General features: G+C 39.6%; 2 protein-coding genes across 2 annotated transcripts; both read left to right on the top strand.

The window, feature by feature from the left end:
- Positions 1-2,512: 2,512 nt before the first annotated feature.
- gpr25 (G protein-coupled receptor 25) lies at positions 2,513-4,626 on the top strand. The gene has a single exon (XM_008320162.3). It carries the CDS (start codon positions 2,616-2,618, stop codon positions 3,738-3,740), a length of 1,125 nt encoding a protein of 374 aa, XP_008318384.1. The 5' UTR covers positions 2,513-2,615; the 3' UTR covers positions 3,741-4,626.
- Positions 4,627-14,510: 9,884 nt separating this feature from the next.
- inavab (innate immunity activator b) lies at positions 14,511-24,760 on the top strand. Its single transcript, XM_008320115.2, has 10 exons — positions 14,511-14,922; positions 16,506-16,630; positions 19,693-19,826; positions 20,892-21,014; positions 21,135-21,366; positions 21,470-21,523; positions 22,668-22,968; positions 23,260-23,412; positions 23,569-24,262; positions 24,589-24,760. Exons 2-10 carry the CDS (start codon positions 16,522-16,524, stop codon positions 24,664-24,666), a joined length of 1,878 nt encoding a protein of 625 aa, XP_008318337.1. The 5' UTR covers positions 14,511-14,922; positions 16,506-16,521; the 3' UTR covers positions 24,667-24,760.
- The last annotated feature ends 6 nt before the right edge of the window (positions 24,761-24,766 follow it).

Below are 24,766 nucleotides of genomic sequence, written 5' to 3'. Positions count from 1 at the left end.
ACTGTTAAAGTACTTTTACGAGATCCTCCTCTCAACAGAAAAAAGACTGAGTATCCATGGGAATCTTAGCACGTTAGGGAGGCCTTTCTCCCTTCCTCTCATCCGCTCTCCCCCGCTGCACCCATGGACCAAGGCAATTGTTTATTTTCTCCTATTGAGGCTGCTCCATTCACTGGCTCTCACATTTACTCTGCTCAATTGGAGTGAGACAGCACTTATTCGGGGAGAGGAATGTAGCGCTCCACTGACAGAGCAGCAAGAATGCAGTAGAAATAATTAAAACTTTTAAAAGGAAAAGGTACAGCTCAGTGTGTGGGAGAACGACCGCGTAACCCAACGCAGTGCACCGGCGAGATTTTCTGCTGTGACGAGTATATTCACACGTCGCCTTGACACTACAAAGTACGGCAGTGTTTGAACAGCACGCAGCACTAAAAGTGGAGCTGGGATCCTTTAAGGAGGTCATTCCCTCACAGTGCTTTCTAAACTCAAACTCCCCGCAGAACAAGGACGCGGTCTTCGGCCTCCTGTAAGACGTGGCCCGTCCTCCGACCTCACTGTTCCACCGTCCCAGCACAATAGCAGCAAGCTGGACCATCGAGTTCATTTCTCCACAGATCTATCATGTCAGGAGGAGATAACCGTGATGACAGTTTCCTTCTCTGTAACAATGACCATGGCTGCCAAAGCTTCTCTGTCCTGTCAGTTTCCATTATCTTTTATCAGGGCTCACTTAGAGCTTGGAACAAATGAGGAGAAAAATGAAAAACCCATATGAACACGGCTAAAACCGCTGCACTGAATGATGAAGATAAGCCGATGCACTGAAGAGCAGAACCAAGCAGTTTCAGTTTGGATTTCCTTTGTGGTGCGTTGCTACCGTACTTGTCTGCCAGATGGCTGAGAATGATGATGATCACATCATCACTGCTTGATAAGAGCACATGTTATTCTGTGGTGGTGTAAATGTGGCCACGAACGTATTTCGTTTTCAAACAGGATGGCAGAGTGGAGAAAACACAGCGAAACGCTAACACTGAGCACACAAACGATGCTAATCTGAGCTAACGTAAAACAACCCTGGTTAATACACTGTATGAGTTTAAAACAAAAGTTTCACTGATTGTTAGAGCAGTTTATGTCCAGCTTGTGACAAAGAGGAAGAGGAGGAGGAGGAAGGCAGCAGATGTCCTGGATCATGATCAGCCCTCATGACATCAGTGAGGAGTAAATAAAGCTGGGAAACTGCCCGAGTTGCACCCAGGCTTGGATTTGCATATTTGCATATTCATACAAGTCGAGATTGAATGCTTATCCTGACTTTGGAATCACAGTCTAAGTAAATAATTCCACATGGTCCATTTAGCAGCTGTTGTGCCTCAGCAGATGGATGTTGCCCAGTTGCTGTGGTATTCAAGGTGTAGGCCTCTACACATCTCACTTACTGCTGTTTGAGTATCAGTCAAGGGTCCGAGAAATAATGAAAAAATAAAACACCATAATAAACGGAAAGAGTTGCAGATATGTCACTACACTCTGTTTTTTAAAATCAAACTGTTGTTTCTTATATGGCTCCTCACTGGTTTGTTTTTGACAGTTAGCAGCTAGCAAGTTAGCAAGCAGCACATTTAGTGTTAATTGCTGAACATTTCAATGTTTTAATAATGTTCATTTTGTGATTGTTTCGTCTTTATAAGGTAGATACGTTGTGGTATATTCCCTCGGACTGTATATTGGCAGCTGTTCAATGCATTCATTGAAAATGTGGTCATAGAAAAGCCACAGTTGTTGAGTTGGAAGTTATTCCCTGAATGTAAAATACGTTCGTCTTTATAAGGTAGATACGTTGTGAATGTAAAATACAAATCTATTTACTTTCAAAGACAAAGAAGAAAAACACAAAAAGGAATTAGTAAAAAAAAAAATTATAAAACTGATAATTCTCTTTAAAAGAATACAGAAAAAAGGTGATTAAAAACCGTTAAGCTAAATCTGTGACATCTACCGCAGCAGTCAGCCTGGACAGGAGCAGGAGACTGTCACACTCAAAACAGAAGTAAATCTCACCTGCCCCCTAACGGTAGCATTTTGCAAATACACCAAGCTGATAGTGGCTCATCAACGAGAACGGAATGGGTTAGAACGTTTGGTCTTTACGGTAGGTAAATGGTTCTTGAATGGCAGGTTAATGATGATGATGTTACCTTTTATTTATATTAAATTATTTTTATTATTTGCTGACATTCATTTGTCTCCTAGAATTAAGTTTAAATAAATTATAAAGTGGAAAAAAATATGATTACAGTTTAAAATATAAATATAATAAAGAAGCAGAAAGTTTCAATGAATTATTGTTGTTGTTTTTGTTATTATATTTATTATTGTTATATGTAATGTAATATAATGAGATCAGCTGATATGATGTGTGAGTTTGTCAGTTAGAGCACACTGGCTGACTTTTCACCTCAAAAGAACAGCAGTCTAAGGGCGAGACAAAGGAAGACACAAAAAGAATCAGCGTGTTGTTTTCACATCTTTCCTGCTCAGAGTGAGCGCCACCCCACCACATCACAGCACCGCTGCGCTGCAGAGCACCTCTGTTGTCATCTGTCACAATGAACAGCTACACCGAGAACACCGCGCTGTACGACTACTACGACTACAACCAGACGCTTGACGACGAAAACGACAGTCTCTCTGTGGGGTGTCCCGGCTCACACCTCCAGAGCACCGACATCTTCCTGCCCGTTGTCTATTATCTCATATTCTTCACTGGGGTCTTTGGAAACATCTTCGTCATCGTAGTGGTGGGCAGCAAAAATCGCCGGAGTGGGCGTCTGGTGGACACGTTTGTCATTAACCTGGCCTTGGCTGATCTCATTTTCGTGTTCACCCTGCCACTGTGGGCCATCTCTGCAAGTCAAAACGATCACTGGGGATTTGGAGCGGCGGGGAACCTGCTGTGCAAACTGAGCAGCTACATCATAGCCGTCAATCGTGTCTCCAACATCTCTTTTCTCACCTGTATGAGTGTGGACCGCTACCTGGCCGTGGTGAAGCTGATGGACTCCAGGTACCTGAGGACCAGCGGGTGTATCCGCATCACCTGTGCTGCAGTCTGGGTCAGCTCCCTCGTGTTTGGCATCCCATCCTGGGTGTACAGAGATGTGATACCTGTAGGCGGTAGACTTTCCTGCCTGGAAGACAACAGCTCATCCTTTTTTCTGGCCCTGAGTTTGACTATGACATTAGTGACTTTTGTCCTTCCAGTGTTGATCATCGTGATCTGCTATGGAACCATTGTCCTGCATCTCAACAAGCACTGTGTCACAGCTGTGAATCCTCGGGCAGATGCCCGACGCAGACACTCCCTCAAAATGGTCCTCTCCATCATCGTGGCCTTCGTGGCGTCCTGGCTCCCATTCAATATTTTTAAAACCATCATCCTCAGCTCACGGCTGGCAGCTGCCCAGCCCAGTTGTGGAGTTCCACCGTGGCAGAGCGACGGACTGGTCATCTCCTGTTGTCTGGCGTTCCTCAACAGCTGTGTGAATCCAGCCATTTACTTCTTCCTGGATCATCACTTCAGACGACAGGCGCAGCTGCTGTACAAGACGTGCAGCACGACCAAGACCAAGGTTCCTCCGAGTCATAACTCTACTGCTTCTTTCACCAACACTGGAAATTCAGAGAGCTTCGGGACAACTGGAGGAGGGAAGATGTTTCACGTGTCGGACTGAGACAAACCCAACAAAACCGCCTGTTAAAATACAGTTCTGTCCAACAACTCTGGATGCTGACAGTTACCATACTATATACAAAAATGTATCAATCTCATTGTAATAACCAGAATGATGACAAATTGTTAGGTAATTGTGACGGGTTTTTACAGAAATGCAGGAGGAAGACAAACAGTTCTGAGACAAATTGACAAATTGATTTCTCTATTTAGGTTTTTGTAGAATTCTGAGAGATTTCTTTTTCAGTTCTGCTTCGTCCACGGAATTTCAATTTTCAGAAAAATAAAACAGTTATAAAGTTTGAATAGGTGTAAATATTTGGTTCTGCTCACTTTGAGGGGTGACAGATGTGATTTAATGAAATGTGAGAATGTAACTTCATCAAAAACAAAGCGTTGTGTCTTAACATGTTTTAGTTATTAAAATCGGACACATTTTGAACTGATAACATCTGTTTCAGATTTTTTTTTTTTACTTACTCCCATTGAAATAATCTGCTTTTGTAAAGAGAAATGATTAATGATTCTCTGTGGTTTGTATTTTGTATTTTTATTCGTGTTGCTGTAGCGCCGTTCATGAAATATTGCTTGAATTGTGGCTTTTAAGGAACAATAGACGACGGATGAATCATGATGATGATGGTGTGTGGTCACATCAGTAGATACAGCTGCTGAGCGGGGTTTGCTTACACACACATACATGTATGTATATACTGTATGTACATACATATATAATACAATATTATTATGTTCTTGTATTGTTTTTTACTATTTTTTTTATCACTTCACTTATAGCCGATTTTAAAAAAAACATTGCAGTGATGCCGATATATTACAGTGGTTTTTATAGCAATTCATTTGTCAAATGTTTTGATACAAATGCATTAAAGATTACTGCATTAAACACATTGGGTCAAATGTATCTTTTTTTTGTGATAAAAAACCAACAACAACGAAGAAACGCTGACAGTGATGTTGAGATGATGATCTAATTTAGTCTGTATAGATCAGTGATAATTATTAATAATATAAAAATATATTTATTGCATGTGACTATAACTATTTGATACAATAGTGTTACAGTATTATTTGTATAAATGATGTTTTGATTGTAGATTTATTTTACAATTCTTTTCATGTGTTTTATTTTATTTTATTTATTATATTATGTTTTATTTCAATCTCCTGAAAAAGAAAACATATTATCCAGTGACATTACTGTTTTACAGTTTTACTCAAAACTGATTACGGTTTTAATTTAGTTCACCAGGATTCACAGCAATTTGTTGAGATGACCAGTATTTAACCACAGCTTCTCCTTCAAATGGTCTTCAATCCTCATTCATAGGATTCATCCAACAAAATCCACAGATGTTCGGCTTATAATAAAGAATAATTGATTTTTAAATACATATATATGTATTGCAGTCACTTGGACGTGAGGAGATGGAACAGTAGCAGATTTGAGCAAAGATAAGAACTTACAGTGGTAGACAGAGGGATACAAACATCTGCAACAGGAAAACCACAGTCGCTGCAGTATGGTCTGTTGTTACACCCCCCTAAATCCCACAATAAGACGAACAATGTCTGATGAAAACATCTGTGTTGAACAAAGGCTGAACAGCAAGACAACAGTGAGAATACGACATCTAGTCAAAGTGAAGTCGAGGACAACTGCACCGTCGGGGTTTCTTCAAGACATTTCATCTCTCTGTTCAGTCAAATGTCCGACCATTTCCTCTGCCCTCTGTCATAATGGAAGGCACATTCTCAGAAATCACTCACATTTTTACGGAGAAGTCAGTTCTATGAAAGTTCAAATGTTCATGCATGCCCACATGTCTTTTACTGTTATGTGTGTTTTGAACGTTGTGGTTTTAGAACCAGGTTGAGTGCCAGTATGTGGAGTTCAGGGGTCAGGAGTTTCCCCGCGACATTTTAGGGTCACTGCCAACACTGTTTCCCACTGATGCTGATCTTTTTGTGTTCTGATTTGAATAAATCAGCAGTGGAACATGGTTAGAACAGATCTGGGGGGTTTTTTCTTTGTCTTTTTGAACTTTAAGATGTGTGGTTTTGAACGCTAACACCTTTGGTGACCTGGGCGTCAAAAATCACCCCACCATTTTTAATAATTTAAATTATAAATTGTCAATCAATTGTATATTATACTTACAATTTGTCTAATTTTAGTTCTTCCACAAAATAAATATTCTTTTCAAAATTTAGGGCAAACAAATGTAAGTCTAAATTTTTATTCTTTTCAAAATTTAGGGCAAACAATTTCTTTTTTCAAAAAATTTAGACTTACATGAAGAACAAATCAATAGTGTTGAAAAAGCATTTTATTTTACAAACAAAAATAGTGCAGGGAGAAAATGTTCAGTTCACAAACTTTAAAAAAAAAGCATTTTAAAACCTTCTGCACTGGTTGCTGCACATGTTTGTCATTACAGTGGTATTTTATTGACTTATTAAAGTTATATTTTTTATAATTCTTTTTACGTATTTCATACATTGACACTTGATCTCTGCTCTTCTTTCTTCTCTTTTTGCGACAGTATCCTCAGGGGATCAATAACGGTCTTTCTTCTCTTTTTGCGGCAGTATCCTCAGGGCATCAATGACGGTTTTTTCTTAGACTCAGATAAAACGTTGTTCCAAACTGACGGATTGAATCATTTACAGATACTGACTTGACAGTGTTTGCCCGTCTGCCACACACAAAGTGAAAGGTTTGCCCTCGGCATTTGCCCTTTTTTTTCAGATGTCAGATTGGATGTTTCTGTGAATCAGTTTTTCTCACTCTGTACGGCGCCAACCTGCTGTTTTCACATGACTGTGTCAGTCAACACCTCTGTGATTCTAACCACAAAACTGTTATTGTCGAAACATCAGTTAGTATTGTTTTTAAATATATCCAACATACATAGAATATGTCAAACTAGGGAATAAATTAATTAAATATATTTTTCTCTACAATCTTTGATTCAAATTTGTTTTTGTTATATTAACACACACTAAAATATTTGTTTTTTTTGTGACCTTGTTGTTTTTTATCCCCACCCAGTATTCTGTCCCAACAACGGTGCCTCCTTTTTTTTCACCTCAGCTCAAACTACAAATATTTTTAAGTAGTGGCGGTTGGTGGTTTCGCTTTGCTCCCACATATCATGGCAAGTGCACAACACTTTATGCCAACGTGACGAGTTCTCACATCAAATGATCAGCAGTGGTTTTTCTACAGCTTCTTTAAGATTCAGATCAAGTCTGCATGAACCGCCCTTCATCTGTGCAAAGACAGCGCAGCATGAAAAACCTCACGGTGAAGGTGGAAGGTCACAAAATAAAAAACATTATTGAATATAGGTCTGTCCTGAAACAACAACTTACCACAGGGTTGACACCAGGTCACAAACTGTTTCTATTATGAGAGAAATGGTTAATTGCAGTTTATTGCAGGATTTAACGACGGTGCAGTGTTTACCTGTGTTAAACGAGTCACTCAGAAATGTATGAAACCTGGATTCTTATTTATGATTAACTTACTCTTAACTAAATACAAAAATAATTTTAAATACAATAATATAATATGATATATATAATATAATACATTTATATAATATAATATGTGTTTTACACAAAAGGAGTTTGGTAAAAACTAGAGGTAAATATGAAGTAATGAGACTCTGCTCTCTTATAATATTAACTTGTTATCAGTAGCATACCAGTATTTCCATATTTTTTAATTTACTAATTTTTAATATTCATGAACTCACCTTTATTTTTTTTAAACATTCTAAAGATGGTGTAATTATTTTTTATTTAATTACTGCTGACAATATGTAATATAAATGTTGTGTAATGTCTAGTGTTTTCCCACTGAGAAGCAAAGCAGCACCTGCTAAAGTGATGTATGGCACTTGGTGCTATCAACGCTCAACACTGGCCATACATTTGATAAAGTAAGCAGTAAGTTCAGTAAGTTATTTATTGTTGCTGTTCACTTTTACAGTGATGAAAGTTTCCCACAAGTACCATTAAAAATGAATCTCTCTCTGTCAAAGAAGTTTACCGGTTTTTAACTGTACATAGTAAAGTGGAATTAATGTTATTTCTATTATCGTGCTTTACATATAATGTTTCCTGTAGAGAAAACGGAGCAGGATGATGTATGTGACCTACAAAAACAGGAAAACATTTTGCCTGGGAAACTCTTGTTAGCAACAGTATCGATCGACGTGTTGACAACTATCACACACTGCCATTTGATTAAACTGGCTTTGAGTTCTTAGTTCTTCAATTTAAACCAGACAATAACAAAAAAATGATCATATTGCCAAAAAAACATGTAAAATAATAAAATCGTTTTCTTTTTTTTTCCTTTTTTTGTAGGTCATCATGGGATGATTACTTATATACAGATATGAACTAAAACTGTGCATTTTCAAGAAACATCAGAAAAGGTTTGACTATGATCCCCAAATTCTACGAATAGTCTAAAATATTCTAAACCTAATATAAAATTCTGAAAAGCACTAATCAGAATAAATAGTACATTCTGTAATTAAATTTGAAATCAATGGCATTTTTTATTTAAAAAAAATATTCTCTGAAGTTCGCCTGTTTTATAACACTTTTTCCATGTGGTTCCAATATCCTCTTCTCTGGAACATAGAGTACCACGTGGTTTACCGGATTAATTGTTATAACGCACTACTGCCATCTAGTGGACAAAGTACACCTCATACAGTACGCCATTTACTTATCCAAATCCCGTCTCTTCTGTTTCAGTATTATACATAATTGTATTGAACCGTGTTAGTGCTATTATGAGAAAACAAGAAAACAGTCGTGTTCAGACCTGTGTCACATTTCTAAGTTAAAAGCTCCCACTACATATAAGAAATGGATGATACGTGAAGCATTCACAGACACACAGAGAAGCTTGTAAATGTTTAATCCGCATCTGTAAATATAACAATGTTCTAAAGTGCCACACAAATACAATAAGTAGATTAAATACATCACCAAAGCTAATGTTACTTGGTTTAAACTATTTAAATTGACAATACTGTAGCGGGTAGACGTCGTTTTGCAGGGTTATCGTGAAACAAAAAATCTGAGTGAAAATAAAATATAATAATAATAATAAATAAATAAAAGAATCTAGCGCTTTAAATAACAAATAAAATAATCTAGCGCTTTAAATATATCCTCCTTGTGTTGTACGTTATACTTTCCTTTCCCTTTTTAACCAACATCGATCGAAACGCCACGGGTTGTCATGGTGCTACGCGTTTGGGTTTTATGCTGGGTTGGCTTTTTCCCGATTGTGTGTGAACGTTTCCACAACTTTTCTTTACTTTTACAGAGTTGTAGAGGTAGCGTCTCAAGAAAAGGTGTGCTCTGCGCTTTAAAGATCTGAATTCCAATGTCTGTGTGACTTCTCTTCTTCTGTTTTTTGAAAAGATACACCAGGCGATAGTTAACTGATCTTTAAATCAACTTTTTTTTTGTTTTTATTGTACGAAGAACTAAAGTTGCAGCTGAAATCTGGGAGATCCAGTGGAGCTGAGATTGTATGGATGCAGAGGAGGCACGGTGCTAATAGGCTAACTGAGGAGTTAGAACGGTAAGAAACTGCCATTTAACATGTTTTTTTTTATATAAACCTCGTCTATGCGTGTGTGCTTGTTACAGCTGATGTGCAGTTGAGTTTAGTGCATTTTAAAAAAAACCGCAACGGCAACAGTAGTACGAAAAGTTAGTGTCGGTGGTTTACTTTGAGAGCTGAGGCCCTGGAGCTTTGTAAAATAGGGTTGGAGTGAATGGATGAAAGTTTGTCTTTAAAGTTTGAACATTTGAAATGAAGTTTAATTAAACAGAATAAAAGTAGCATACAGCATAGCTCAGGGTTTTTGTGTATGTTTGTTTTGTTTAGTTTTTTTGGTGGAGTTTTGGTTTTTCATACAGCATAGCTCAGGGTTTTTGTGTTTGTTTGTTTTGTTTAGTTTTTTTCGGTAACTCACATTCACATTATAAAAACAATATTGTGTAAAAAAAAAACCTATTCACACATGGGAAGTTTCTAATGATGTTTTTATCACCATGGAAACTGTCCTGTAATTGTTTACATTTCCTTGCCAAGTGAGCTGGACAACTGGGTTTAAATGTTTACCTTTGTAAAACAGAGCCACTCGGTGACGATAATGCAACTCACACCGTGTAGAGTTGTTGTTATGATCTGAAGAGAAATAATAATTGAACTTAAGGCCCAGTCAGTTTGCTGTCTGTCTCTGAGAACCTACAGGATCATAACCAGGAAGCCTGCATCATATGAGCTTTACATATTAAAGCTCTGGCTCAAACAGCGTTGTTGCAATTTTGTCATCTTGATGCCTTAAGCCCCAACTTGGTTCCCGTCCAGCTGTACCTGGACTGTGGAGCATATGAAGGTAAATGGGTAAGAAGATCTGACACACATAAAAAGAAAAGACTCAAAAGAAAATCAGCTCCAGCAAAAGTTACCGCCTGTTGTTCTCTGTTTATAAGTCCCTTTGACTGGTACATAAATACCTGACTTCACTGACCAGCACAGAAGTAACCGAGTTTATGACATCCTCTTTCAACAGAAAGGCACTGAGCTGCAGGGAAAATAAAATCAGAGGAAGTATGAAATCGAATGTGCTGTGTTGTATGCATATAGCCTTGTCGGAAAATAGACCTACAGTCTGGGGAAGGTGTTGTTTATCACTAGATACATTTTTTCGTTTCCCTCTATTTTGCAATACGTTTTATCTTTATGTTCTTACATATGATGGCGAGAGCATCTGTACTACTAATAAAACATAAATTACTTTATTAGTGATAAAAACATTTATCAACGGTTGAGTGAGTTAATACTAATTCTATTGTTTTATATAAATCTATTTCTTCACCACTGCTTGTTGGCTTGGCGTCCAGTGATGGTCACTGTTTACATATGATTTGGCTTGCTGCCCATTACACCCTTCTTCATATTGTGTTTTGCCTGCATGCCTGTTTTTTTTCTTTCCATCCAATGACATCCCAATCATTCAGAAAAGTTGAGAAGAAAAAAAATCCAAACTTGGGCTAGCACTAATGATGATGTACAGAGCGATGCTCACCACCTCCTGGCCCATTAGGACGCCTTCTGTAAGGAATTATTTTAACATGGTTACATAACCATAAAACCGAGTTTGTACAAAAATCTCGCACGCTCCACTTTAAACGTTAGCCAAAAAATAAAATAACATATTTCCATTCAATAAATGGAGCAGGCATGTGGGTTTACTCATTGTAATCACAGTAATTGCCCCAAACAAAGACTCCAAACAGGCTGACGCAGAACGTAGAGTCAGAACCATTCTGATTTTGAATCTAAATAAGAGGAGCTTTAGGGCTAAATGTGTCTCAGCCTGTTTCCTCTTAACCACAGACTAGGGCTTGGTTACAGTTTAGAATAACCCTTGATTTACACAGTTGGGCACTAACTTCTAATTCAGTGTTCCACATCACAGTCGCCGCCTCTGCGTGCATACTCATTTAGGATTGGAGCAGTATTCATTCCACATCTTTATTACACTCAGTTAGAGCCTTTAGTTTCAAGGGGTAGCAGGGCAGTGAGAGGTGGGACGGGGGCCAGCAGCTCCGTCAACTGCTGTGTTTTGTTATAAAGCCTCAGGACCTTGACTACATTAGTTCAACTTAACGGCACTTTTCATCTTCGGTGCCCGAATTTAAGCAATTATTATGAGAAAATGACCCATTAGGACTTGGCAGGAGAAGCTGGTTGCAAAGTATCAGGGGTAAAAGTGTGCAGCTGATGTCGCTGCACACCGGCTGCAGCAGCAGCAGCAGCAGACGCAGCAGCAGCAGACGGGCCGTACACTTAAAGGGTCTCAGGAATATTTAAAGAATGTGTTGTGCCAGCTGTTGTGTAACCCACACAAAGCCCTCTCTCTGTCTCTCGGGGACGTTGAGTTGGTATAAACTATCAGTGACATTCACCAACTGGCTTCTTCCACACGGATTGATGTCACTGTAGCAGTTTAATGGGATGTTGCCTACGACAGGCATGACAGACATCACTGCACAGAAATTAGTGGCAGGTTGGGGGAAAAAAGAAAAACGTCTGCAGTGGACCAACGTTTTAGTCCAATGTTAATACACTTTTCTGACTGAGAAGCACACGTTCTAAAATGATTCCAAATGAATTAAATATTTGAGTGAATCCTCCAGTTGTGACATTTAATTTGAATGATCACACATATGCTCTAAAATCCCTGAATATTATTTATGATTTTTTTTTTGCTGATGCCTAACTCCTTTATCATGCTTTACTTGTATGTACCTAGTAATGTTCTCTAAATTCACAGCCTAAACAGCTCGCGTCAGCACACAATCTTCCCATTTAACTGACCCATTTTGTTTTTCTTCTGTCAGGAGCTACACCTATGCTGTCTCTGTTTTTCTTTTACCACAGTATTTTAATGGTGTGTCCTTCTGTGTCTGACTGTCTGAACACAAATAACCAAATCACTGGCCACTGACATGGGTGTATTCTCTGTTTGTCTTTGCCATTCACCAAATGACGAGTCATGCATCAAAGTATCCCTAGAAAAACTAGAACACTGAAAATGGAATTTTTCCCCATTTTTTCTCATTACGGAGCTCCGACACAGTAACTAAAGTCTGGTCAGATGATTCACTTTAGTTTGAAAGTTAGTTTTGAAATCATATTTGGATCTTGTTTAAGCAAGAGTAATATAGTAAATGTTAGTTTCGCTATTATCTTAAAACAGTTACTAGATTATTAATGTTAGCAACAATAAGATAAAAGTAGTATTTAGGAATAACGTAGTTAGGTACACAATGATTAAAATAAGCCAAAAAAAGAAATAATCATGAGCACAAATGAAACAAGAAGCCAAAAAGGCAGACATTCCGGGTTGAAACAGGATTCATGATTTGATAAATGACCTAAACATTTACTGAAAACCCACACCATTTCCGCGACAGGAAGTGGAGGAGGAGGAGGTTTGTTTCTACTGCAGTGAAATGATTGTTGACCAGCTGATTTAATGTGGACCTGTTTAAAATAACAATTGGTTTTGTCTCTGATTGTGTCCTATTCGCTGGTCTCTTCATTTCATATCCACATACAGTTTTTTTTATTATTTACACTACAGATGTGTGTCACTATAGAAATAATAAAGAAAGTATGTGTATTGATTTCTATTAACATACATGACAGTCATCTACAATAGCGCCCATGTCTTGCTCTTTGAGTGGGAGTTGGTATTCCAGTCTCAGTGAGGGACATTCCCATGGTGACTTTCCTTATATCTGATTTGACTTGTTATCAGACAGCTGGTATGCAGCCTGTTTACACAGCGGGCTGCTGAAGCTGCTGAAGCTGCTGAAGCTGCTGCTCTCATGCAGCTAGAAAAAAGGCACTGTTATATAGATGTGGTCTATTAAAATAGTCCGCTCCTCCGGGATTGATGCTGAAAAAATGTACAAGTCCATAGCTTGTTGTGGTTAGTTGTGCTAAATACTATAGTTATAAATATCTCTGGTGTTTTGCTCGAGGCTGTTAAAACACAGACTGACCTGTTCTGTAGCCTGTCCTTGGTTTATATAAGCCTGCTGTACAGTTATGGTATCATTTGTCTCCTTAGCCCAGATGTCATACAACATACACAACATTATATCAAGAAAAGCAGCAGTTGTGATTATTTTAAACTACTGTTAATTAATGTCTCCAAAAACACATTAAGTCCCTGTGTTCACATCAGTGAGAGATTCTTTGACTAATTAAGTGACACTTTGTTCACTGGGCAGCAGAAAAGACGTGGTGTTTTCAACTGAAATGTGCTCTTGGTGTGAAAGCTCTGCTCACTTTCTGTTCATTGTTCACAGCGTATCACCCTATCACAGAGCTGTTCTCAAATCCAACATCTTCTATTCCATATATTCAACTGTATCACCTGTTGAATATATGGAATGATAAGTTGATGGCGTTCTTATCGTGACAGGGATGGTGATGATTCTTACTGTACATATCTACACCCCTGATGTCTGTGTGTTGCGCCCACATCGCTGAAGCCTAATTGGCCGGAGTTAGTGAACCAAATATCTTCTGTCTTTGTCCTGCAGCTTTCTCACTGCCATTTCATCCGAGATGTGATTCCTGAGAGTCCAGGAATGGCCGGGCCCTTTTTCAGAGTGTCTGTGCTCGGACATTCCTGGAAAGCCCAAAATGCATATTGAGATTCAGAATGAATGTCAACCATGCAGTAACGGAGCAGGTGCTGTTTCTGGCACGCTATAAATCAGGACTGTGCCACGAACATGTGTTTCTTTCTTTTACTTGAGACATAAATGGCCGTCCACAGACTGACTGACTCTGTGGACATGAGTGGAGGAACAATGAATGTTGTCTAATTTGTAAGCTCTGACCTGGTTGTCGACTCTCTGACCTCTCAGACAGCCAGGAGATGGCAGCAGGTATGCGTGACCAGACATTTGATCCTTAACCTGTCAGTGTGGTCTGTAGCACTGATTTATAAGGTTCATTTTAAGAAAGTGTGGTAAAACTTAGAAAAGTCATGTAGTGTGGTCTGTAGCACTGATTTATAAGTTTCATTTTAAGAAAGCGTGGTAAAAGTCATGTCATCTTGGTTCAAAGGGAGAGTTTGGCATTTGGCTTTTAATTTTTTTTTTTAATGTCTGATATAAAAACACAATGACTTAAAGATCAAGCACAAGTGTTAAAGGAAACTGAAAGTTTGCTACCTATGATGGTTTTAATGCTTCAGAGGGTCATCGTTTGCAGACGTTCCTCTTAGTCATGCCGTCAGGTATTAGCTGTGTCAACTCGCTGCTGTAAAGTTGGGCTGATAAGTGCCGGAGTGCGACATAAATGATCAGCGTCACGGTCATTGTTGTTGACACAGTTTCAGACAGACATGGGGAGGGCAGGGTTATATGATCCCAGCTCCTGTGTTCAGCCCTCCTCATCAGGCCACTCCTCTACAGCAGGCAGTGTTCCTCTCAGTAGGCGAGTCCCAGTTGTGTTTGTGTGCTCTCATTCACACAGGGACATTTCTACAGGACGCATCTCAGTCTCAGAGTTTGACAGTTTTCTCAAAGTAAGTAGATCTTCTCTAAAAAATGTATCTTTTATTTCATCTCTTCTCTGGAAAAATCCTCATTTTTAATTAATGTGTGATCGTAGTGTTTTAGTTCATTTATGTCGGCTGTGATTTGTACAACAATTGTACAGTATATTCTTGTAACAAAGGCTGAAAAGTTGGAATATAAACGTGACATCTCAGTGAAGCAGTAGTAAATCCTGCACATCTACTACATCAGACCACTCCAGTGGTTTTGGTTCCCTCCCTTCAACGCTCCAGATGTGTAGGATGATTGAAAGTCAGCAGGATTCTAGGGAGAGTTCAGTTACTGTCACACATGTGTGCAGGGTTTAACTTGTAATCAAACAGCTGATTATTATTCCCAGACAAGGTTGGCAGCAAATTTCAGTGTTTAACTACAAAGGAACTATAGGTACAGCCTTTAAATTCTGAATGTGTGTATCATTGATGTTCTTTATTCTTTTTTTTTTTCTTCAAATGTACGTATTAATTTTGGCCGGTCTTTGGACATTGTGTTGTTTGTACTAAACAAAGTAACTTCTGACTTTTGTTTCTGGGCTAAATCTTCTTATTTTATGCGTGAAAGTTGAAGTCTGTTCCTCCCTCAGAGGTTTCTGTGGGAGGGTTGAAAGCATCAGTCACAGAAGGATGGCTCATGATTGTGTCATACTCAGGACCAGACTCTTCCTGGATGTCATGAGAAACTGCTCAGTATTGTAGCAGTAAAATCCCGTCTCGTATGTTGTTCCTTTTTTTTCTCGGTCCTCTTTTCTCGTTGATCCTCCCATCATGGTCCAACGCTTCCTACCGGGCTGAGTGAACTTCCTGTGTGCTGGAATGCAACCACTGCCACATTCCTGCGTTCTCTTAGTTAATGATCAAACCGACAAGCCTTGCTCTTTAATTTGACACCTGCTCCATGTACATGGTCCATGCGTCCTTATCAGGAGACGATAACGGTCACGGAGACGTCATCGTCTAATAAAACACCTCAGACTTGGACACATGGTTGTGTACTCACACTGTGCCAGACATGACTACACCTGACTGTTGTGTCAAGTGGACACATCACACCTGAGTCACTGAAGGAACAGGTGACAACATTGAGCCATGACACACAGTTGTAGAACAGAATATTTACTATTAATTCATTAGAATTAGATTTACTGTTGTTTACCAGCGTATTGGGTATTTTACATAGGGATTTCTCTGAATTCTATTTCTTTAATTTTTTTATTTTTATAAGTTCTCTAAAATACATTATGTTGCTCTTACTGTTGACGGTAACAAACAGAGAGCAACAGTTGACACGTTAATACCTGCGGGAACTCTATCCTGAATATACTTAAGAAACACCTTGAACTTTCAGGTAAGGTCACTCAAATCAGAGGTTGTTATAAGATCTATGGTTTGTCTCCTGCTTGCATGATAACACAAACAAAGTGGGTTGTGTCTGGGTTTTTTTTTTTTTTTTTTTGCAGAGGGAAGATTTGCTGAAAGATATACAGTACCTGGAACTGAATCTTTTCCTCTTCTTGCTTGGCAATGTGTCTGAGATTTGAAATCATATCTTACAGGACATGGTGACCGTCAATGTTGTCCCTGATCACCAGTAAAACACAGCCTACAGGACGCCAAGGAGCTGACATGGAGGGCAACGGAGAGATCAGTGACACTGACAGTGGCATCATTCCAGAGTCTGGTACATTTTATTATTATTATTATTATTCTCTTTGTTTCTTTTAGAGGCTGTAAAGTCGTCTGAATAATTTCTCTAAGCGTTACCGCAGAGGTCACTGATGTCAAGTCAGTCTCCTTTGTATACATATTTTTTATTTATATGATTAAAATCTGAGTTTAAAAAGTCTTTTGTTACCAAAATATAACCAACATCTAATTTATGAAATCAATGAGTCATTGCTTCTATTTTGTTTTATTTCATCATCAAATTCTCACGCCCTGGAATTTGTGACTGCTTACGTTTCAGGAACAACTTTTGTTACAAACTATTTGTGTTTGTAGTTTGTTTATTGTCGTTTTTTTTTTTTTTTTGACACAAGTGTCGACACACTTCTAATGTGAACCAGGTGAACAACAACAACAGTGACAGTTTCTGTTGAACTGAACCAAATGTGACAGAGGAGAACACACCCTGAGTGTGTGTCTATGTTGAGGCTTTAAAAGCTGCTTAGGAGGATTTTCTTAGATGATTCAGACTTGTGACCAACAACAACCATAAAACAAAACACTCAGTGATTTTAGCCACACACACACAAAAAAAAGCACAACTCCTACATTTGTGCTGTTTAAGTTACTTCAAGTACTGGACAAGTAACAATGTACATGTTTGTGTATTTATGTATGTATGTGTACATTACAGAGAGAGAGAGAGAGAGAGGGGTAAAATGAACATGATTAAACAAAAAATCATGTGCATACAATATAAAAGTTTATTCTTTCATTAACCACCCATTAAAATTTCCCATCAAACGTTACATCTCAGGACCAGGGAAGGCAGTGACAGCATGACTATCTACTGAGTAAACAAGTCTCTGTCCACTGGTTTGGAAGAGTCATGCTTTTTGTTACATAATTCCCATGAATAAAACCGGGTTTAATTTCATTTTGGGTGAAAAGGTCAAAATAGTTCCTCCTTTAAAAACCACACGTCATCTCATGTGAGCTTCCCTGTGACTTGCTGCCAGACTTATCTCTGTAGTCAGTGCCTAATGAGGTCACAATGAAAAGTGTGTTGAACAAAATCAAAACTTATGCAGAAAATATTTATAAACACTTCCCTGCAGCGTGTTGTGTGATTGCAGTTTCCATGCCCTAGTTCATGAGTTGAGTTTGCTGATGCAGCATTTCATCCTCTATTTAAGCCACTTTTTCCAGAAGAACAAATTTTCTTTTCTTTATTATTTTAGCAACAAACACATCTGGACCATTCAGATGATAGTAGTAGTTAAGTGTTCTTGGTTAACCTTTTTGCACCTCTGAAAAAAACCATATATCTGTATGCCGTGACTTTGAGTAAAGAATTGCTGATCTTCAGTAAAGGAGGACAATGCTGTTATGTTTTCTTGCTGTTGGCAGGCAAGCTGAAAATGCTGGTTTGAATCTGAATTTTGTACAACTTTTACAGCTCTGTCCTAAGTTGTATCTACTTATATTAATGGTCAATTTGACGAGTCAGCAGTCGAGGACGTTTGGTCCATTCACAATGATCAAGTATGATCTGCTTAGGAGCCAGTGCAAAGAGATAAGAAGTCCCACGTGGCTCAGGGGCCACAGGGTGAGCCCACTCTGTCACGTTAAATACTACAGAATAGTTATTCACAGACCTCTCTCTGTGCCTAAATTTAACACTTCAAAATGGAACAACACTAGCTGCAGCTCTGCTTAAGATTCTAATCACAACTTTGAATTCTTTGAGTTGCTATGCTGCCACCTACAGGATATTTTGTCCACCAGAGAAAAAACAAAAACAAAGCAACTCAAGAGGAGGATAAAAAAAACAAAAGGATAAAAACCAGGAAGTAGAATTGTTCTTATTTCTCCAACACCCTTGTTCCATTACAAATGGCTGCGGTTCATTTAATTGGAAGATTCCCCATAATCCCTGAACTCCACCCTCATTATTTTCAGTTGAAGTTTCTATTAAACGTAGTCGCACTTTTTTTTCTTTACCTCAGTAGCTAAGCTATTGAATCAACAGGTAGCCTTTCATTTGCTTGTTTTTCTTCACACCCACCAGTTAACTAGTTAGTTATGGTCTCCCTGACATTCCTTGTCCTTAATTGAACCACATGATGGCTGCCCGACACAATGAAAAAGTGTCCGGCAACAAAAAAAGAGCCAATTGTCGGCGTAGGAAGAGGAATTTCGGGCTACATTGTAGTGCTGTCACACTTTGTTCCTGTCGCACCTCCGAGGTTTGTCGGTACCTGCAGGGGCTCTGTTAATAATCTGTGAAGGTATGTGGCGCTGAGACCAGTTTGCCCGAGGCCACTCCCACAGCTCTAGGGTTAATCTAATGTCATTAGTCACCAGGGCAGCAGACAACACAGGTCAAAAACTCACACATTGTTTATTGTTGCCAAAAATTCCAGTCACTCGTTCCTCAGTGTCAGTGTTGCTGATTAAAATCTCAAGCTGAAAGTTAACTTTTGTGTCAGTCCGTAGGCCTACGGGTAGGAACATAATAAAAGCACATTTTATTCATTAGGTAAACTGCGTTTTTTTTCACTGACTAACTTTAACACAGGACAGTTCACGTCACTTTGAGGTTTTTTTTTCCCAGTTTTATTATTCATGAGTTTCAGATAATTTGTGGAGAACAGCTTTTCAGTTTCGAAATGTCTGGTCAGAGTTACACAACTCTCCTCCTTATGATGCACCAGGTCCTGTCCTGATAAAAGATTCCATGGCAGTTTTGATTTTCCCTCATTACGTGAATCTTTTTTTACAGTATTTCTATCTGAAAATAGTGACTGGATCACAGCCTTTGTTGCCTTGTCGTCCAAATCATTTTTTTTTTCATGAAAACCACTTGATAGAAAGACAGATGCTGAGATAAGAGAATGTGTGGCTTCTTTCATTTGTCTGCATCTAAATGTCCAACTGTGTCTTTGTGTTTATGTTGTATATTTATTTTTAGCTTTAAATTGAGCACAGCGTAAACTAAGTCGGTTTGCACCAGTCATGCACGGATCAGACTATCAGATAAAGGTTAATTCTTTCTTCTCCTGTTGACTGAAACAGGCTCCGACAGCCCGACCACTCATACCAAGGATGTGACCACACACACCCGGGCCATGAAGCTGAAACACCAGGCTCTGCAGGACCGACTGGAGCTCTGTATCCTGGAGCTGAAGAAACTCTGCATCCGTGAAGCTGTGAGTGAATTCAGTCGACAGACTGAACAGTTTGTGGTGTAGATGTTACATTTGTGTCACATCGTCCTGAAGATCTACACCTGACACTTGCATTGTCTGTTACAGTCTTTGTTACAAGGCCGCTCACTGTGTGGCCTCTCGGCCGCTCTTGTTATCTTTACTCCTGAGCTCAACTGAAAAGTAACAATACAGTCTTTGTGACATGTCAGTCAGGCTCTCACCACTCAGCAGAATTCCAACACATCTTTTTTTTTTTTTTACAGATGTTGTGATTGACTTTTTTTGTGTTTTGTTTTCATATATTTTTGCTGACTCAGTCGGCCAAACTAATTTCAGCATTCCCATAACATCCGAGGTCTGAATAGGCCTTTGTCACATGCTTCCATCCCTCCTCCTCCTCCTCCTTCACCTCCTCCACCTCTCTGTCTGTGCCAAATACACTCTGATTAAGTTGTAAGCTCAAAACTGGTCAGAAACTCAGGTTTCGTGGTGTTGCTGCTTTACGTAGTTGCTCCAGGGTAAAATCCCAGAACTGATCATTCCTTCCTTTTCACACTGGGCTGGGCGCTCCTGTTGGGACACGCTGAGGTGAACCAATAGTAGGAGTGATGCCTCGCCTTAATCTCAGTGACAAAAGAACAAGTAATCTCACTGTGGCCACAGGTTTTTTTTGTCTGCACAGGCAGCTGTGTAGGAGTGAGTCAAGGTCGCAGCGTTAGATGACTGTTCTTTGATAAAGTCGGTAACGCAGCACTGTCACGCTGTGAGTTCATTTCAGATGTAGATGTGCTTTACAGTGAGAAAGTGAGACCGAAAGAATGTGTTGTGAAAGGAAATATCACAACGCTGTGCAACATTTTCCCCCTGCACTCCCATATGTCTCAACATGTAAGGATAGCAGTGATACTTTCACATCCTTTCACACATTACCAGAAATGTTTAAATCAACCTGCATGTATATTCAAATAAATAGCCCCAGCTTGTTTAACCATGTGAGTTATTGCCTGACATTAAATACATTTTTTATCCAGGCTTTAAATATCATTGTATCTCTGTGCTGTGTAGGAGTTGACAGGACGTCTGTCAGATGATTACCCTCTACTGCCTGGAGAGAAACTTCCAAAGATCCGCAGAAGAATCGGAGCTGCCTTTAAATTGGACACACAGAGAATCCCTCAGGGAATGGAGGTAAAAGAAACAGAATCTGCACGACGTGCTATTGCTTTTTCATAAACGTGAAAGCGTATGAAGCTAAGGAATCACACCGACAACTCTTTCTCCCCACCTTCTGTCACACCTGTTTTCCAGGAGTCAGAACTTAGTTTGGTTGATGCTGAGTTGGCTCTGCAAACAAAAATATACGAAGCCGCGCGGAAGCTCTGCCAGGAGGACCACACCAGCAAGGCTGTTAAAAAGAGTCGTTTACAGCAGTGTAAGAGAGAGGAGAGGAAGCTCAAACAGCTGCAGGAGACGACCTTTCAGCTGCGCATGAAGCACGGTCGATCGTCGCCACTCCCTGCTTTTAACATTGCACAACAAGGTGAAAGAAGCTCGTCTGGACCGGGGGATAATTACCCACTGGTCATTGTTCTAAAAACAAAATTTCATTTTTAACACATTTTTGTCTGTGTCTGTTTTTCCAGATCTGGGCACCTCTGATGACAGCTCTCTGTCTGATTCTGTAGTTCAGGACGAAGGTAAAACAGATGTTTGCTTTGCATGCAAGTCCAATGAAAAGCAGATTTCTGCTCGTCATGTGATCAGTTGACTGTAAAACGTCTGGCATTATCAACACAGTCCAGCAGGTGTTTATCTTAAAAGGCTCACCGTGAAACGGCACTGATCTAGACTTTTTTTTTTACATCCGCCCTGAGTGATCCCAGTACATGTGAACGGTGCGCAGCACAAGTGTTCACACACAATAAAGCTGTAGGCTGTGAACGTGTGAATCTCCTGTGACCACAGGGAATCAGAGCTGGTTTTCCTCTGCCCTGTATTCAGTACAGAGGGACCTCATGTCAGTTTTACTCACTGCACTGACGTCTCCACTCTCAGCCTGGTTTCTTTATCAAATAAATGTGTGATCATCAGTGCTGATATAATGAAATGGTCTGTACAGAAAAAAAACCCTGCAGTGAGTGAGTGAGAACAATCTGTCATAGGAACAGATTAGGTTTGTTCTTGCTCAGGTATGTAGCCACACACGCCTCCATACGTATGTGTGATCAGATTTGATGATGCATGTCGGTTTTGGAGTGTTCAGACTTGATCTTTGAAGACGGATGTTTATACCACATCTGGGTTTTTAGAATACTGTGTCATAATGTTGTCTCTGGAATAGAACTAGTTTCAAGTTATGAAGGTGGCAAATATAAAGCTAAAAAGTTTATCTTAAACTGTGAGCCACACACCTGCTGGACAGTCTACGTGTTCTTTAAGATTTCCATAGAAAAATATTTGTATTATTTAATGTTATATATTTTAGAAATTATTTTATTATTATTTCTATCTTTATTGAACTAGAGAAGATTAATTAAAAATGTTTTACATATGATTTTCCAGTTTGAGGAGGCAGCACACTGGACATTAGTGAGTTACAGTTCTAATAATACAAAACAAATGTCATTTTTAGCATAATAAATATGGAGAACCAATGAGGGAACATCTTCAGGTAGATGTTTTAACACCAGAACTTATAATAATAATATAATAATTTAAAAGTGTCTGTTGAGGCCTCATCTGTTGTGGTTTATATATATTTCAAATGTGTTATTTGGTGACTCTAAGTGAGGCCGTGTTGCCCCACTAACCAAACGCAACTGTTTCTTCTCTTTTTTCAAGAGGTAACAAGCCAGTCGTCACAGCCGTCTTTGGTACTGCCATATTCAGCGGTGGTGGACGGCCCTCAGCCCCCCACTGAGAGGTCACAGTTGTCTGTGGATGGCTCCTCTACACCAGTGGACCAACAGTCTCTGCTGCTGACTCCTCATAAACCAGCCCACCTGGGCTACGACTCTTCACTCAGCTTGAACTCCAGCCCAGTGTACGATGATCCTCCAATCCAACACTCGCCGTGGACAGAGACCAGTCTGGACCAGCCTTACCAGAAGAGCAAGAAAAATCGCTCCTCTGCCAAAAACAGGTAAAGAAATTGACCGGTCATCGCGGCTCTCTTCCTGTTGATGCGGTCCTGCTTGTGCAACACTGCCTTCTAGCGTTTCAGTGGTGCTACTACACTCATTGTGCATGTTCATCGTAACGTTGTTAACTTCCCATGCACGCCTGGTCTAGTTTATACTGTACGAGGTATTCATTACTACAACAGTGTATGAATACACTGGTAATTTGTTTTATTACATTAGTACTATTTAATTAAAAAATATTCTCTATGACATATTCATTGTTTTTTTTCTTCTTCCTCTGTGTTCATTAGCCCAGTCAAAGCTGAAGTGTTGCCACCACTGGAGGCCTGTTTAGCAAAGTCCGCTCTGCCTGTGCAGCTGTCTCATCTGAAGCTGACCCGCGCTCACTCCAACAGCACACCATCCACACCAGAGATGCGTGTGCACAGACAGCTGTCTCTCAGGTACAGTTCCATCTTCCACCCTTAACAAACACAGTCACATAAACGTGTTATTCGGTGTGATGGACATATCCTGGCTACTAGTAGCTCTGTATTGTATTTGTTTTCATGATCAATGATTTTTGTTATTGGTTTAATTTAAAATGGTCATGTTCACAGGTTGTCCAACCCAGACTCTTCGTTTGACAAGGACCGTGGTCGTTCCAGAGGTCCAAGACGACGACTGACAGAATACACCATAACACTACCAGAGGCCAGGGGGTACTATGGCAGCCATACCAACTCTGAGGACAGTAACTCTGAACACTCGTTTTCATCATACAACAGCTCCCCCTGTCAGGAGTTTCCCTGTGATTTGCCCAAACAGTACCAGCCTTCTTCACCATACTGTAGTCCCCTTGTGAACTGTGGAATTCAAGCCTTCCCACGCTCCGGCTTTTACCACAATCAAAGCTACACGTCCAGCCCCTCTTATCACAATCCTTATTACAACGACATTGCCTACTCACCTGAGTCAGACTCAGCGCAGAGCTATTACGCCCAGCAGGTTACCTGTCCCCCCGGCAGGTATGAGTATCGGTATAAGGACCCTGCTGTGTCTCTCCAGAGAACACAGAGGCCTTTACCTCCTGATATCAGACTCTCACCGTCTCCAGCTCAGTGGGACCACCCACACTACAACCACAGCGGCCTCTCGCGACAGGTAGTGAATGAACAGCTCAAGTCTTGGCACCGTCGCAGTCAGCTGAAATCACCCAGATCTCGATCCCTCGATCGACAGGGTGCAGTCCGAATGAAGAACATGCAGCTGCGGGAGTCGCCCAGTTACCAAAGTCCAAGGGGTCAAGAACGGGTGAGAACATTTACCTTTGACCTGTTTCTCAGCTTGTTTTCAAAAAATAATCTTTACTATCCAATGTACTGCAATGAAGAAGGTTTAGGTATTAAAAACGACATTTATATATTATAGAGTCTATCACATAAATAAATTACATTTAATTATGTGATAGACTTTTTTTAGACAATATATTGCCACTAGTGTTCACTAATTGTTCAACTCAATAGCACAGTGGCACCACAGTACTGGGAATGAATAAAAGTTTATTGTAATTCTTGTTGGTATTTATTCTAGCTCCATAAACTATTAAAGTAATTTGTGACTGTCTCTCAAACTAACAGGTTGTCCAAAGAGCTGCAGACGACAGTCAAAGCCACTGGGTGGTAGACGACGGCTCTCACTACATCAGTCAGGTATAACGAAAAGAAACTCACACAGACCATTTTATACACCTGAAGTCTGCAGATGGATGGATTTTCCAATTGACCAAAACAAGTTGGAAAATAGTTTTTCTCCTTA

Source organism: Cynoglossus semilaevis, chromosome 11, assembly GCF_000523025.1.
Source record: "Cynoglossus semilaevis isolate Cse_v1.0 chromosome 11, Cse_v1.0, whole genome shotgun sequence".
In the NCBI taxonomy this organism is placed as follows: domain Eukaryota; kingdom Metazoa; phylum Chordata; class Actinopteri; order Pleuronectiformes; family Cynoglossidae; genus Cynoglossus; species Cynoglossus semilaevis.
This window is presented reverse-complemented; position numbering and strand designations above follow the sequence as displayed.

What these genes read in the sequence shown, in the direction of transcription:
- gpr25 (XM_008320162.3), top strand. Translation starts at nt 2,616, where the DNA reads ATGAACAGCTACACCGAGAACACCGCGCTGTACGACTACTACGACTAC.
- inavab (XM_008320115.2), top strand. Translation starts at nt 16,522, where the DNA reads ATGTTGTCCCTGATCACCAGTAAAACACAGCCTACAGGACGCCAAGGA. An exon ending in CGCTCCTCTGCCAAAAACAG is followed by an intron (nt 22,969 to 23,259) that starts GTAAAGAAATTG and finishes TGTGTTCATTAG; the next exon opens with CCCAGTCAAAGCTGAAGTGT. An exon ending in CACAGACAGCTGTCTCTCAG is followed by an intron (nt 23,413 to 23,568) that starts GTACAGTTCCAT and finishes TCATGTTCACAG; the next exon opens with GTTGTCCAACCCAGACTCTT.